Here is a 16,556-nt window from a genome sequence, read left to right as displayed (position 1 = left end):
AAAAGGTTTTTCATAAGTGATACTTTGTTATTATTGTAAGCAAACACATTTTTTCATAATTTTTGCTTTTGCATTTTTCATGTGTCGTTAGCTTGATTTTTTTATTTTTACTTTTGTTTGTTTTCTTTTATTTTTTTTATTATTATTATTATTATTATTGCTCTATGTAATAAATCTAACTTCAATTCTCATGGATAATACGAAAAATAATGTATGCCATTGTAGTTGATTTTTGTATATTTCATATATTTAACATTATTTTATTTAGGATCATGAAAGTACAGAACATGATGGAGACGTAGAAGATTATTCCGAGGGAGAAAACGGTACAACTGGTTCAGAGAAATCTCATCACAGATTAATGTATTATCCTCCACAAGAGGATACTGTATCAAATCAGTTTACAGTAAACGCCATGGATGTTGAAGAACTTCGAAGGTTCGTTTTAAATTCCTCTATTTATATTTATATTTTTATTGTATTCTCTTATATAAATTAAATTCATTTTCTTATTTTTTGCTTTTGTTCAATATTTATTTTCACATCACGTAGATCTCAAAGGCGGCAGAAAAAACCAAGAAACTCAGAAAGTGGACGAACAAGCGAATTAACTGCATCTGGTAGTCAAGATGATTCCGATTCAGAAGGTGGAGCATCGACACCAAGCGCTGAAAGAAATCCTTTATCTATGTTATCAGAAGCCAGCTCGGAAGGTTTCGATCAAATAACAAAACAAAGTCATCGGGAGAAGTATTTAAAAAATGCATTCGAGTCTCTCAGCGGAGCCGAAGAACCAACGAATCGCATTAAAACTACTAGTATTAGTTCCCAATTTCATGGAAGGTAATAATTTATCAAATAAGGAAAGGATAATCCAAATATAATTAGACTTAGTATAATTATCTTATCAAGTTGTTTCCATAATTATAGAGTAAATAATGGTACAGAAAGTAGTAATAGCAGCAATAAAGTACGTAATGCGGCGGTGGTAAATGCCACTAAACATGCCAGAGGTGATGCAGATGTTGTTAAAAAACGTGAGGAATTGCAAAGAAGAATAGAGGAGACTAGAAGAAAGCTGCAAAGCGTAAGAGATCGATAAATAATTTTTTCTTTATTTATTTTTAATTTCCTTGATTAAATAGAATCAATTTATTCGCAATATTATTTTCATTTTATAGGTAGGGTACAGGTCATCTTTGAAAAGCAGCCAGAGCATATCTGATTTAAGCAGCCATATACCAGAGAAACATCATCGTTCGAGTAGACTTAACACAGGTAACAAATTGGGTGAACAAAACAAAATCTCAAAGCCAATTAATCCTTGCAAACCTATGCCAAATCCAAAACCCGCGTTTAAACCTCAACAACTCATTAACAAAGCCCAAGGTGTGGGGAATGCTTTATCCAAATCAGAAACGTCAAACGAACAAAGCAGCTTAACCGATGATAAAACTACATCGTGTATTATTGAAAAAATAAAACCATCTTTTAACCGTCCACTAACACTGACATTAAAAAAAACTGAAAAGTATAAGCTGTCGTTGAATAAGGCTAATCAATCTTTACCCGAATCTCCTGTATGCGAGGAATTAAAACTCTTGAAAGAACATTGTAAGAAAAATGTGAGTCGTTTCGCAAGATTCGCACAAAAAAGAAGATCCTGTAGTTATTTTATCGGTCTCGATGATAACGAGGAAGAAATGGAAAATCTAGCTAAATCGTTTGAAAGTTTACCTGCCATGAACGAACGTAATATTGAAAATTTAAAACAAACTATTGACGACGGTGGTGACGACGGAAATGGAAATTTCAGCGACGATTCCTTGGAAGGTGATTTCAAAAATCCACCACGACGTTGCGTTAGCGATTATCAAATCAATATTCATATGGATAGTCACATGGAAAATAAAAGCTATCCACATTATCAGACTTATCAAAGAAGGATTTTAACTGGTTCTCAAGAAAGTATATTGTCAGATGCTTCGGTAGAATCTTTTTCCAAAGGAAGTGCCGAAATATTAGATTGTAACAACTATGATCACGATAGACATTCCAGTGCCAGCTTTTTCTTATCAAAACGTAAAACACAAGTTGGAAGAAGCCAAGAAAGTATATTAACCGATGAATCCGATTATCAGATGTTTCCGTTACAGAAAAACATTGATCATAGAAGTACAGAAAGTGTTTTAACGGATGACTCTGATTCATTGGTAAAGTCAGCACCGTTAGAAATGTTATTTGATTCTCATTACAAACGTAAAAGACAAAATTCTGAAACGTACAGTGGAAATCCGAACAACGAAATAGAAACGGCGAAAAATACTCAAACATTGACGGATGATGCCACTTTATGTAGAACAGTATTTAGATCGAAGTCTCTTCAAGATACAAGAATGTGTAAAGTAAAAAATGATATTAATTTTAGCGAAGACAACGCACAACCGGCTACATGTATTTATTATGAATTCAATTTCGATAATGATAATGAAAAAAATACAAATATTAGAATGATGACTGACACTGACACCATGTCGAGAAGCAACAGTTTAAAGGTTCCAAAAGAACCACACTCCATGCTGATATTAAATGATTTTGTGGCTCATAAACCACCAAAGCCTAAAAGAAATTCATCGCGAACTCAAAGTATGCGTAACAGAGCAAGACCAGCTTGGAATAAATATAACATGGACTCATCATCGCAATCCTCAATACAAAACATAGAACCTATTAATTATTCAGCGACTTTACCTGCTAACTTATCTCATCTAAGTTATAAAACGAGAAACGACGAAGATTCTAAACAAAGTAAAAAGGACGCCGATGCAAATTCAAAACGATTCGAAGAATTTTTACAATCTGCTAAATATTCTTTGCAAACGAACGACGAAACAAACGAAAGAAGTATATATTTCAATCAGCAAAGTTGTTTACCCGATAAGAAGATTATTAACATAGCAGGAATACCACCGTATAATCCTGAAAATACTTTAGACAGATACTCTCGTCAGAATATTAATGAATCTTCACTTATGTCTAACCAGGAAGAAGATACTAGTCACGAAAGAGATAATATTTGTTCATTTGAAAATGAAATACCAACTAAAGATACAATGGAAACTTATGACTCTTTAGAACCCAATGTTACATCTTCATCTGATCTACATGGAACACAGTTGAAATCGAATAATTCCAATTTACAATCTACTAACGCACGTATCGATAATTTGGATGCAAGCGTTGACGTAAGAATCACTCGAGCTATAGAAGGAACAGTAAAGTTACTTTCTAAAGAATTTGAAAATTTAGTAAGAAGAGAGCAATACTTCATGAAAGAAAAATGTTTCCGTTTAACTCACTGCCCAGATACGAGCGATAACTTTGCTAAATTAGAAGCTGAACGTGATAGTAGGTATTGTACGATCAGACGTGACATACGGATTCATTCTGGTGGTGAAGATAGCGATTGCGCGGATATATCGGCAATGGATAAATCACTGATGGAAAGTGGTTCTTCTACGTCTGCATCAAGTTGCACCAATTCGCCTAAAAGGATGTGGCCACCTGCATCGCGATGTCAGAGTCACATGAAGTGGACTAAGACTTTACCCACTATAAATCAAGCAACTATTCCCACGAAACATCTATATGCAGGTACTTAAGCGGAGTCAAAAGTAACAAGTTTTTTAATATACGTACAATTTATGAAATATTTTAGACGTGATACATGTAAGAGCTTTGTAGCTCTCTATGTTTGAACTTCTTGAATACTGTTCATGGAATCGTATTGATTTTTTTCTATTTCATATCGCGCGAAATTATTTTTTATTGCTTATTATCATATAATAAACACCTTCGTTAGTATTAGCAAGCACGAAATTCAAATAACAATACATGTATAAAAGAAACTCAGATCTAAGTAAACAATCTATAGAATTACACCAGCAAATAGCATTGGCAGTCACGTACATAAATGCATATTCAACTGTCGCGAAAATTACAGTAATAATACATACAAAGGTGTATATTAGTGTACACACATTTTTGTAGCTTCAATATGAATGCAATACAAATATGTACAATTAGATTCAATATATATATCAATTAATTGCTTGAGAAAATGCTATTGTCTATGTTTATACATATTTACATATATTTTATATGTATATACCTATTATTTTAAACATCTAACTAAAATACTCGTTTTTACGCGTAAAGACAGCAATTACTTTTCAGTTTGAATGCCTTTATTCACTAAGTTACAGCTTCATATTTATTATATTGTCCAATTTCCTTCTTTTGGAATGAATTGCTAATTGTGGCATGATTTTCATCCTTTTAATCAAATTCATCCTGCTTTCCTATTTTCATCCTAAATTTGCCTTGCTACAATAATATACATTAATTTCATTAAAGTCATAAATAATTCTGTATATAAATTATTTGTTTTTATCTAATTATAAAATATTTATCCCTCAGCTGGATAAAAAAAAAAAAAACAAAAAAAGAATTTATTGTGTTTTATAATTAAAAAATTTGATTAAATATATCATAATAATTATTAGTACAAAACATTACATTTGCATTATATACAAAATGTAGTTTAGTGCATGTGTGTGTGCATTGTCAACAGTTGGCAGTAATGGGGGGCGAATCTCGTCAAAAGTTATTGACAGTGAAGAAGAAGGGAATGGCATGAGACGTGCCTGTTCATTGAGTGATCTTTCTGTCAGCCCATCAAATAGATTACTGCATGGTCCTGTACAAGGTATTCCTTCCATGGAACACATTTTATTTTCATTTTACATGCTTCAATATTAAATAGATAAGTGTTTTATTATTTAATTCTGTATAGTAATCATTTTAATTAGTATAAATTTGTGATTAAATACAAAGATTTTTTTTATTATTCAATATATATATATATATAATTAAATTAAATAAAATAGTTTCAGGAAAAGTAAATACTAAAAATACAAATGCGTCGTCAAGAGGTAATTCTGGAAACATAAATATTGGTAATCAGTCGAGACACTCAACAGCAAAAAATCATTCAAATCACATGACGAGAAGTAGTAGCGTCGGTGTATTAAATCAGGTATTTTAAACTTCTAATAATTAAAAGAATAAATAATAATGTTATATTACATAAAATAATATATTAGCGTAAATATTTGTTTATTTTATTAACAGAGTGATTCAGAATCTGATGCTGGTGTATCAGTTGGAGGAAGAGGATGGAGCAATCAATCTGGAAATAATAGAATGAGTGGTTTGATGAGGCCAACGATTAGTTCCCAAAATAAAATCAATCATCAGATTAAATCTAATTCTTCTTCTAGTAATAATCTTCCTTCTATTCTGAGACGACGGGGTATGCAAGGAGCTTACTCTAGCGGTAATTATATATTTGATTCAAATTTTATCATTATCATATCTTAGAAACTCATTTCTTTATTTTATAAAACAATAGTAAATCTAAGTCAAGTTGGTAATCAAGAAGATTCAAGTTCAGAAGATACTTCGTCGAATGGAAACGGTGTTAAGCCAGCTCTTCCTCCAAGGCCTAGAAGTATTAGTATCGACCATTCCTCTGCTAGGTAAATAATATTATATTATAAAAATTCACACACAAATGTTCAAATATTGTTTCATATATAATCATTACTCTTTAGTTTATGCCTTCCTGGTACTGGCGTTAGAAGATCTGGATCTTCTGGTGTTATAACAAATGGTCGAGGAAATGGAAACATAATGGGTCAAAGCAGTGCAAGATTATCAGTACCAAACAGAAATCAATTAGAACCGAGCCCTCAAGAATTACCTGTTAAAGATACAGACCGTGCCATTGATGTAGCCAGTGCCGAATGTAAGTATTACACGAGATGGCTGAATAAATAATTATGTCAGTACTTCTATTCATGAATCACTATCATGGTTAAATCATCTTTCTCAGTCTTAGCATGCAAGATTGCAAGGAATTATTAAAAAAATTATTTGTAAATTTTTCATCTTACTAAAATTTCCTGTGGCTACAAATCCGGACACATAATTGGTATTCTATTTTAAACTCTTTCCGTAAATATTATATATTTTGATCTAATATAAACTTTACTCTTACAGTAGGCACGGATAAAGCGTTAGGTAAACTAAAGACTTCTATTGAGAATGCTGTCCTGTGAAAATAATAAATCTATGAGTGTATTCAAAATTTGTAAGTGATCATGCTATGACAGAAAAAAAAATATATTTTATCGTCGTCAAGGTCACATCTCTAAACATAGTACAAATTAGGATCCAGTGTCCAGATTGCTGTATATATAATTGCTACATCTTGCATTTCAATTTTATGATAATATATATTTGCTAAACACATTAGCGTCATAGAAGCTTATTAAAAATTACGAAGACTTACATTTGATTTTTAAAGAATGTTACTACCTATTTATAATTTATTTCTTCTTTCATAAATAGCTTTACCTTTGACCTATTGTTAGTTTAGTATTACCTCATTATCAAATTTGTTCATCTATCATTAAATTTTATTAATTTCAGATCATTACCAAAATTTAGTTCAATTTATTATAAACATTTTATCTTTAAATATTGTATATAATTACGAATAGCGTTTCTCTTATTTTTTTCATTTAAAATAAATTCTATCATTTATCGCTATGTTATAAACAAATCACGAATGATCATATTAATAATTATTACAAATTAGACCATTATATAGAAAAGAAATGACAATTATCTTAAATAAAGGAGACCTCCTAAAATCATTTTCCATATTTGTAGGTATCAATCATAATAGCATGGTCTCATACGGATTTTAGAAGCAATATACCCGCACGCTGCACGATGCTATTTATTGTGTTTAAATATTAAAGATAAATGTTACATTTAAAATCATATATAAGTAAAATTGTTCAAGAGATATTTTTTAAAGGGATGTAACATTTATCTTACTAAACATGTGAATGCATACTAGATAAGTATAATAAACAAAATTGTAATGCGATTACATCTTTACAGTGTCAACTCAGCTGTGCAATACAATTGCGGATGAACTTACACGAACAGCAGACAACGTTGTACAACTGTACAAACGTTTAACTATAGACAATGAGGATGATCCATCAAGAGCAACCATCGATAGGGATACCATGTTACGTGGTCTTGAATCTTCTGTCAATGAAACAATGCGTACTTTACGACTAGTCGTGGCAGGCGTTGAAAATCATAATGATGAAACTAGTAATAATGTTGCCCCAAACGAAGTAACTGCGAAGTTTCAAGAATTACTTGCTGGCCAAGATCAAGGCAAGGTAGTGAATATGATGCAACAGTACTCAGAATTGCTCTTAAATATGATGCAACAAAGGATGGGAGGAACACAGTCAAGCCATACATAAAAATAATGAAAAAAAAATCCGTCCATCTGATGATAATTGATGAATGCAAATGGATCATATTCATGTTCGAAGCACGGACGTTTGTGATGAGTGAATAAGTATTTTCTCGGCGATTATAGATCACATTCCTAAGTGCAGGATATGGATATTGTTCTGGAGGAAAAGAAAAAAGACAAGAAAATAATAAATAAAGAGGGATTTCGGTATTTCAGTTGCCAAGATCCTCCTAAGTGCATATCGTAAGCACACATATGTTCCTTTTCCATTTGTCATAGTACATTGTATTCTTTGTGAGTACTTTTTGAATGAATTTAATATAGACTTAGTTCTTAAAACAAAAAAAACAATTGAACTGTCAGCAATACAGCCTTGGGACTTGATAGGAATTAACATGTAATAACTAACTGCTGAACAGTGTTATTAGAAAAGAAAAAACTTGATAGCACAAAATATATTATTTTTGACTAATTCTTAAGCACTATAATGGATCGAACTTGAAGATGAAGAAATATCTTCAACGTCGTTCAATGTAGTACTTGTTATTAATCAATACAAATTGAATATGCTAAGGAAGCAATGTGTGAAAATAACCGGATGAACTCTAAGAAATATCATATGTTATATTCCAGGACATTTATTTATCCTATTTATAAAATCAAATGTATCGAATTTGTGCGTACTTTATCTCGAGGCCATATGCCGGGAAATGCCAATTAACTAAAGACTATTAGAATAGTACCCAACAAACATACATATATGTATATTTATCAAATATTGAATGGTATTATAACGTAATATTAGTATTCTTGTTATGTAACCAAAGGGATTGTCTGTACCTATGGTAAAAAGGGAAATTCTTTTCCTCTCCTAAATGTTTAAAAAAAAGCTTTTAGACAGTCATCAATAAAAAGTATACAGTATAAACTTGCCAGAATAAGAAAATGCCTAGTTACTAAATACTACGTTAAGTATAAACAGGCTTTCTAGATATAGAAAAACGTAGAGTGCAAATATATGATTATATATTTCAAATAATGCTATTTAGAATTATTTAAATGTTCGTTATTTCTTTTTCTTTAAAGTTTATGCATTTTTGTGTTATATTTTTTTTTTTTGTCAAAAATGAAAAAGTTTATAGTTGTTAATATAAAGTTGTACAAAGAAATAGGTGAAATATTTTTATTTTAATTGGTAGAATTAAAAATGAAATTTACAATCGATATTTGCACAAACTACCAATTTGATGTTACCTTATAATAATGGCATATTTTGTCATAGGAATTGACCTATACTTGCATATTTTTCCACGTAAACATATTATTCCTAAGAGTATTTCTCACAGCTCCAAAACATTATAAATTTCAATTAGAATTTGGCAATAGCCTTGTCGAAAATTTTTTATCGATAACATCACGGATATGAAATCATAAGGACCTGCAAACTATACTTAGATTATTGTATCTTACGGAAGTAAATTATTATACATAAATATAAGAGATATGCAAAGAATTTAGAGGACTTCTAATTAAAAATTAATAAATATATGTATTTCAAAATGTAAAACTAAGATTATAAACACAATGTAGTTTTCATATAAATCTCTAATGTGCATTAGTTTAAATCTAGAATATTATTTAATCCATACATTCGTTTTTTTTTTCATAATTCTCCATCATAAAAATTAAAGTCTTTTGAATATTTATATATTTTATGAAAAATATTAAATAAACAGAATAGACAAAATTGCTAAGAGAATAAATATGTTTGCATTTCCTTATGTAGAATTTCGTACAATTTCTGTATGTAGTTCAAGGATAAATTAGACGTCGTCTATATATGAGTATGTATGTATGTGTGAGTAGAAAAGGTTGAATTTCATGGCTAAACCTCTTTGCGAAGCCTTCAACATTGAATAATAATAATAATTAATAAACGATTATTTAATATAATCATATTTGGACGGACGAAACTGTACTATGGAATAATATATCTGAAATGTATAATATTTAACGATTTTAACATTTGCAGAAACATACTATCTTTTTCGTTTACATTGTAAGTTCTTCTCTTGTTTAATATAACATTCTCACGTTGTATGTAATATATAAAAAGTGCCATTTAGGTTAACAAATCTCATTCAACAATACACATAAAAACAGATTCCTATATAATAATATGCTGCTTTTTAATATTATACAATAACAAAAAAGTACTATTTAAATATTTTATATAATCAATTTCTTTGGTAACATCACTGCTAATCAATCATTAGTTTTACATGAAATTTAATTATTTATTTGTTCGAGATTTAATTCATTATTTAAAAATTTAAAATATCTCAACAAATATAGAAAAAGATTTTCAAGAAAAAGTTTATATTCTTTGAAAAAGATAATCACAATCACAAATGAGGGACAAACTAGTATTTATAAAGTTTTTTAACTCGTATCAGCATTTTGTAATATGTATTGCTAGAAAATGAGACCATAAGCATAAAAAGAGACACATATGCAATTTGAACAACAAAGTACTGAATCTCTTTACGTATCTAAACATATTTAATTAAAATTGTGTAAGAACGTTTTTTCATTCCAAATTATCACTCTCATGCTGCATTAATATTATATCATCTACAAAAACATTTCATAATAAAAAATTACAGTGGCTTTGTATATTATGTGCGTTGTATTAAGTTGTACGATTATGGAATATATAATAGGTTATCCATTTTTTTAAATGTACATATTTATTTGAGCTCCGTAAATAGTAAATGACTTCATAAAAAATATAGATGCCACACACACAAATGTAACAATTCTTCATAAATATCTTTTAGCATTTTGTTTTGTATATTATATTAATAATTAATAATATAATAATGTGTATTATCTAAACTATTAATGATCTATTAATTTGTTTTATTTAATTATCGTTTTCTTTTTCTTCTTTCCATTGAATTCGTTGCTTTTCTAAGGAAGAAAACATTATATTTATAACATTATAAATTATATATATATACTATTAGATAAAAGCTTGATATATATATGAAAAGAATAATAATGACATTCAAAAATTTAAACTAAAAATTATAGAAGTTTTATTTAAGTGCCAATTACGATAAAAATATAATTTTTCTATATATCAGTAACATATTTATAACATAATATAATATTTTATTTAACATGTAATAAATGTGAGTTTAATATCAATTTTCTAAAACGTTAACTTCTAATTAAGATCATAATAAAAACGATTAATCGGAATTGTTGAGACTGAGAATATGTAACAGTAGTATATAGCAAATTAACATTTGCTGATATAAAGTATGTATATACTACCGTGAGAGACTGAAATTGGAGAATTTCAAGATTCACATAGTGAATATCAGCACATACCAAATATACACAGGTGAAGACCGAATATTTGAGTATATTCTTGTACATTAATATTTTGGAAATACACCAAGCGATCATATGAATCTTGACATTCTCTAATTTCAGTTTTTCATGGTAACATATATACTTAGATAGTTAACAATGATTACTATTCACTTAAATCATACATTAGGACAGTTTTGTATAATAGTTAATAACAAGTACTTATTGAATAAATTGAACTTTCCGCATAATTATCAATTGATGACGTTTACGTAGATAATATTAGGTGATTGTATTATTTCTGTCGTATTTCATTCATAAAAAGATAAAATTGTTTTAAGTCTCTATTAAATGGAAGACTAATATATAAGTGACATAATGGCCAATATATTACAAATTGTATCTATTTTCATTTTATCAAAAAAATACGACAAAAATTATGTTGCAATCTAATAAAAAGATTATTGTCCACAAAGAAATTAAAAATATTTTTTTTTTTGAATTAATATAAATTACTGTTCATAATTTTCAATTCAAAACAATATTTTGTTATCCTTGTTTTTTTCACGATTTTATCTTTTACATATTGTAAATGGTAATGAGAAAAAAAAGCAAGTAATAATATAGTTGGAATGAGGCAATGATGATGCTCCCTATAAAATTAATAATAATTAATATTTTGGCATTACTAATATTAAAATTTTCATAAATTATATTATATATTCGAATGCACATAATTCCGGATATAATTCTATCATAACTTTCAGATTTATTTTTCATTTGAGCGCAATTCTTCGAGCTACAGAAAAAAGATAATAATAATGATATTAATTACATATTGCATTAAAATACATGGAAAATTTTGAAAATTAATATTTTATGAGATTTACCTCTTTTTCTTCATCTACTTCATCCTCCTCATCCTCTTCGTCAGAACCATGAACAGAAGCTGCAGGAGTAGTATGTCTTGAAGATGATGGTGAAGGTGGTTCACTGATTGGTCTTGGATAACTGAATCTGCCTACAGCACCTTCTGCATACTCCGATGCAAGTTCAGGATAAACAGTTGTCAATGCCTTTATTCTAGCTTGACGATAGTACTATAATTATGAATAAAACATGTAGCATTTTATAGTATTCTATAGAGAGAAAGAATCGCAAGAGAATACAAATATTCAATATACTTACAATACCAAGGTTTCTCCAATCAAGAAGATCACTCAATCTCTCAGTACGATTTCTTTGAATGATACGTTGTCTTCGACTAAGTCGAGCAAAATCGAACATATATTGTGCAAGTTGTTGAACACTGTTTTCCAAACTAATATATCTTCGATCTACGATATAAATACCATAACTCATTGGATCAGCTATATGTTCTTGCATAAAACATCCAAATCCAGATAAATTTGTTGTTATGCTAGGAATGCCCATGACAGTACATTCGGCTGGAGTATATCCCCAAGGTTCGTAATAAGATGGAAATACTCCTAAATGACAACCACGAACAAATTCTTCATAATCTAACCCAAACAATGGATTTGTTGAGGATAAAAATTCAGGATGAAATACCATCTGCAAAATGACGATTTAGTTTAGTTATCTTTATTATCTTTATTACCTTTATTATCTTTATGTTAACATTACCTTCACTCTATCATTAACTGTGTTAAAAAGATTACATCTTCTAATAGCATTTAAGACTGGATCATTCCAATCATCTATAACATTATGTGTAGTAATAGGTGGTAATCCATTTCTTTGTAGAGCATACAAACATCTGCAACAAAGTTATTAAATATAATAGTTATTATATATTTATTATATATTTTTTATTTTATTTATTATATATATATATTATATATTATATATTATATATTATAAAGTTAATAAATATAAATATATCAATAATACATATTTATCGTAATATCACATACCGCTTGATTTTTATAATATCATCTTTTAAAAGAAGGTCTTGTGTATCCGGCATACGACCTGACAAACATAATTCGTACATTCTTTTTCCCATTTTGTGCTGTATATCAGTGATTGTATCTCTTAATGCTTTGGTTACCTAATAATAAAAAATAATCATTGAACTTTAAATATTTCCTACAATCTTTATTACTAAGCAATAAGAGTCTTACTTACGGCATGACCACGTAACGATTCTACGTTAAAATTATTAGTTCGCGCTGGAAAAATAAGAAATGCAACTACAGTAACATCTGGTCTTGATGTTTTTAAATAATGATTTAATCTTGCTAAAGCTTCTATAAAAATATCAGCTCCTTTATTTCCAAACTCATAACGGCCTGCGATAAAAAAGTATAAAGTTTTGTCCAAGTCAAAATCATAATGTCTGGAAAAAAATATGTAAAGCATAAAAGTACAAAACAAATATTACAACGTGATTAACGATTAAAATGAATAATATATACCCATAAAAATGACCTCGTACAAATTCGTGTATCTTCTCTTTGCTGACAGCATGTAAATTTTGAAATTCGTGTAGTGCTGCAAACTTTTTAACATTCAATCCATTTGGTGTAATAATATCAGGTTTGCGTTTAAGTAAATGTTCAGCTTCAAATCCTGTAATATCTGATACTGTTGTAAATGTATGTGCTAAATGTGTAGCCGCTCGTTCCATACAATATCTATGATAAATTTGGCGTTTCCCAGCTTCCTCATCTACACTGAACTGCAAATTAAGTAAACATATATTATTCAATTGATTTAATGATGTAAAAATATTATATAAATTACCTTATCTAAATTGTTGTAAAAATCAGTCTTTCCGGCACATAAATATCTTCCAAGGAGTGTAGCATGTGTTGTAAAGACAGTTGCAACATCAACATGTCTTGTTCTTAATGCAATTAATCCAACACCTGCTTGCCACTCATGACAATGTACAACTACTCGAGGTGGAATAACAGAATATTGTTCTGCTACTTTTCTGAAACATTTTAGATGCGATATAAAAAAATAAATCTTAATATAAAAATGACAAACCTATAAAGGATAAGTATATCAACTCATTTGTTTTACCTGAATTCAGAAATAAATTGACAAACTAAATATCCAAGGATTACTGCATCATTTGCTTCAATATCTAAATGAGGAATACCAAGATTGCACGTATTCCACATTTCTTGTTTATATTCATCTAATTTCCATGCTGCACTTCCAATATCAAATAAAATTATTTGAGGATTTCCATCAACTAGCCATGTTCCAGTTACAACCTCAATAAAAGTTTATATATTAAAATAATTGAAATATCCTATAGGATGCAATCATTATACACAAATCTATAGTAATGAACAGTTAAAGCAAGCATCTAGTTAAAGACATTGAAGAATTATTAAAGGAACTATATATTATACGTAAGACAAATCCTTGATTTATATTTGTAATCTTTTTGGTATTTAGCCAAATCATGATTATGCACATACGTGTTTAACTAACACGGTAATAAATGTAACAAATGTATTATATTCAAATCATTGTTAACATACACACACACATATTCTAATAATTTTTCTATTATCTAAAAATTATTTAAAAATATTTAAGTACTTAAAATTTTCTAAAAGTCTACAATTTGTTAACACTTACTTTAAATCCTTGATCACGTAGAATTTGTACAGCTTGATTCAATGGATTATGATGAGGAAAATCTGCCTCTTCGACTTCAGTTCTGGCTGTAAACTCTTTGTATGGTCCAATAAGACAATACTGATCACCCATTTCTTCGGTAGATACATAAGCTTTAGATCTTATCACCGTATAAATGCCACCAACTGAAATATAAAAATATACATAATAATATAATACTAAGAATTATTAAATTTTGTTTGTCTAACAGCATACACTATTGTAAATACCAATATTTATTGTAAATAACCATACCTTTGTTGGCAGCCTCCCACGCAACTTCAAAATACCAACGATTTTCATGTTGAGCCGTATAGCCACGGTCCATAAATTCTAATAAATCATTGGTACTGTCTACACGGTAAAATCTTCTGGAAGCACGTTCTTTAGACATTTTGCTAGTTTATCTTTAATCTACAATTTGAAACGAAATATATGTAACATTTATTTTTAAATTAAATCCTTATTCATCCATTTTCATTCATTTATTTTGACACTTGCATTATCTTAATTGTTTGTAAGAGTTAATTAATAATTTGATTGATCTCTATACCACTTAATTTTTCACTAGTTTACATAAGAGAAAGATTCTTTATTATAATTAAAACATATGAGATTTATTAACAAAAAAATATCAGATTATAAGACACTGTTAAATGCTTTAATTCATAATGAAATAAAATTACAAGACAATGTTTTTAAATCAATTCAAACATTTAATACGTGTGACAGAATATTAATATTATCTAAAATCTAAAAGAAACAAAAATGAAAAGAAAAATAATCTATCCACTGTGTCTTTATTCCTCGATTGTTTTCATTCATCGTAGAATCAAATTCAATAATGAAAGAAATTAATATTTAAAAAAGGAAAAAATAAGAGAAAAGTGTATAAAATAATGTGCATTCGTATGGTATCGGTTAAGTTCAAAGTTCAATGACAATAAACCGTTAATGAAAAATGTTTACCGGTATATAAACACTTGGGAAAACGAAATAAAGATGAATATGGAAGGAATTCAAATAAAAGAATCAACAATACGTTTGAAATTTGTTAGATTTCTTACCGCTCGATCGTCTTTCCTCCTTCGTCGCGAGTGTTGAAAAAAAATCAGTTTTCTATCACTCGCAGCTCAGTCAGATAGACGACGAGCCACAGATTTTCACGCTTGGATTCGTTTGAAGGTCACCACGGACTACGGAAAGGTCACAAGGGCTTGGGACTCTAAGATCGTCGGTACTTTAGGCAGACGAATAGCGACGAATGTAAGATAACATGATCATTTCGGTCTCTTCCTTGACGAATAGATGGCACAAAATCACTCACTAACTTTATTTTACGAACGATTAAATCGTTTTAAACATATTTCGCTCGTTACGAAATTCATTATAGGTATAGTAGAAAATAAGTATCTACGCGAGCTATCTTTGTATTACGATGATGATGATGATCAAGAAAGATGTGACGCTAAACTACGTCCTTGAAAGTTCAAATAACTAATTTTAGCGCCAAATGTTAATCCATTTTTTTTTTCTTTCTTTATCTATTTAGAATGCACATGAGTGTAATATACATATGTATTAATTAATTCATTAATTAAAAGAACAAATGTATGAAAATATCTGTCGAAATTATTTATTTTATTTCTCGTATACTATATTAAATAAATGTATATATAGATACAATTTTTTGTAATTTTTTTTTTTTCTGAATGATTACGTTCGTACATAAACCTCATTTAAATAATATTATATAAATTCCTCATATACGTCAAATTGTGATAAGATATATTTTTTGACTTAAAATGTATGAGATAAAAATAAACTGTTAGATTTCGAAATTATAGTATAAAATAGTTGGTAATTCTCTAACATATATATTTATAATCTGTAATAGGATCTCAAAATAAATCCTATTGTATCTATGCAAATATCATTATAAAATGGAATGATTCGATAAAAAAAAAATGAATATGAAAATAAAAATTTGCATTGGTGTATAATAATTTAATTTATATGTTATAATCATATGCGATATCATGATATTTTCTACATCACAATTGCTTCTCAATAATATTTTAACGATGATAATTTTACAATC

General features: G+C 28.7%; 2 protein-coding genes across 12 annotated transcripts in view; one reads left to right on the top strand and one right to left on the bottom strand.

Moving 5' to 3' along the window:
• LOC106786084 (mitogen-activated protein kinase-binding protein 1) overlaps window positions 1-10,146 on the top strand; it is a 96,191-nt gene extending 86,045 nt beyond the window's left edge. For 6 of the 11 annotated variants that reach the window (XM_014747159.1, XM_014747109.1, XM_014747117.1 and 3 more), the window contains 10 exons: window positions 269-438; window positions 553-843; window positions 931-1,087; window positions 1,182-3,654; window positions 4,950-5,098; window positions 5,194-5,398; window positions 5,474-5,600; window positions 5,676-5,869; window positions 6,124-6,144; window positions 7,036-10,146. In XM_014747159.1, the coding sequence (XP_014602645.1) occupies window positions 269-438; window positions 553-843; window positions 931-1,087; window positions 1,182-3,654; window positions 4,950-5,098; window positions 5,194-5,398; window positions 5,474-5,600; window positions 5,676-5,869; window positions 6,124-6,144; window positions 7,036-7,415 (4,167 nt within the window). In that variant the 3' untranslated portion in view covers window positions 7,416-10,146. Of the gene's footprint in view, window positions 1-268; window positions 439-552; window positions 844-930; window positions 1,088-1,181; window positions 3,655-4,633; window positions 4,769-4,949; window positions 5,099-5,193; window positions 5,399-5,473; window positions 5,601-5,675; window positions 5,870-6,123; window positions 6,215-7,035 lie in introns of all 11 variants that reach the window. The other 5 variants (XM_014747177.1, XM_014747198.1, XM_014747188.1 and 2 more) reach the window with 5 other exon arrangements.
• A 1,212-nt stretch (window positions 10,147-11,358) lies between these two features.
• LOC106786129 (glycogen [starch] synthase) lies at window positions 11,359-15,937 on the bottom strand. Its single transcript, XM_014747210.1, has 12 exons — window positions 15,523-15,937; window positions 14,711-14,869; window positions 14,417-14,601; window positions 13,847-14,043; window positions 13,562-13,754; window positions 13,234-13,496; window positions 12,944-13,154; window positions 12,730-12,866; window positions 12,440-12,572; window positions 11,981-12,367; window positions 11,683-11,892; window positions 11,359-11,591 (listed from the first exon to the last, which is right to left on the bottom strand). The coding sequence occupies exons 2-12, from the start codon at window positions 14,847-14,849 to the stop codon at window positions 11,562-11,564; spliced, it is 2,085 nt and encodes a 694-aa protein (XP_014602696.1). The 5' UTR covers window positions 14,850-14,869; window positions 15,523-15,937; the 3' UTR covers window positions 11,359-11,561.
• Between the last annotated feature and the right edge of the window lie 619 nt (window positions 15,938-16,556).

The sequence above is a fragment of the Polistes canadensis genome, unplaced genomic scaffold (assembly GCF_001313835.1).
Source record: "Polistes canadensis isolate GaletaPanama2010 unplaced genomic scaffold, ASM131383v1 scaffold_3, whole genome shotgun sequence".
NCBI lineage: Eukaryota > Metazoa > Arthropoda > Insecta > Hymenoptera > Vespidae > Polistes > Polistes canadensis.
This window is presented reverse-complemented; position numbering and strand designations above follow the sequence as displayed.

Coding starts and splice junctions, on each gene's coding strand:
- LOC106786129 (XM_014747210.1), bottom strand. CDS start 14,849: ATGTCTAAAGAACGTGCTTCCAGAAGATTTTACCGTGTAGACAGTACC. Junction 13,497..13,561: donor TTTACAACAATTTAGATAAG/GTAATTTATATA, acceptor CTTAATTTGCAG/TTCAGTGTAGATGAGGAAGC. Junction 11,592..11,682: donor AAGTAGATGAAGAAAAAGAG/GTAAATCTCATA, acceptor TTTTTTCTGTAG/CTCGAAGAATTGCGCTCAAA.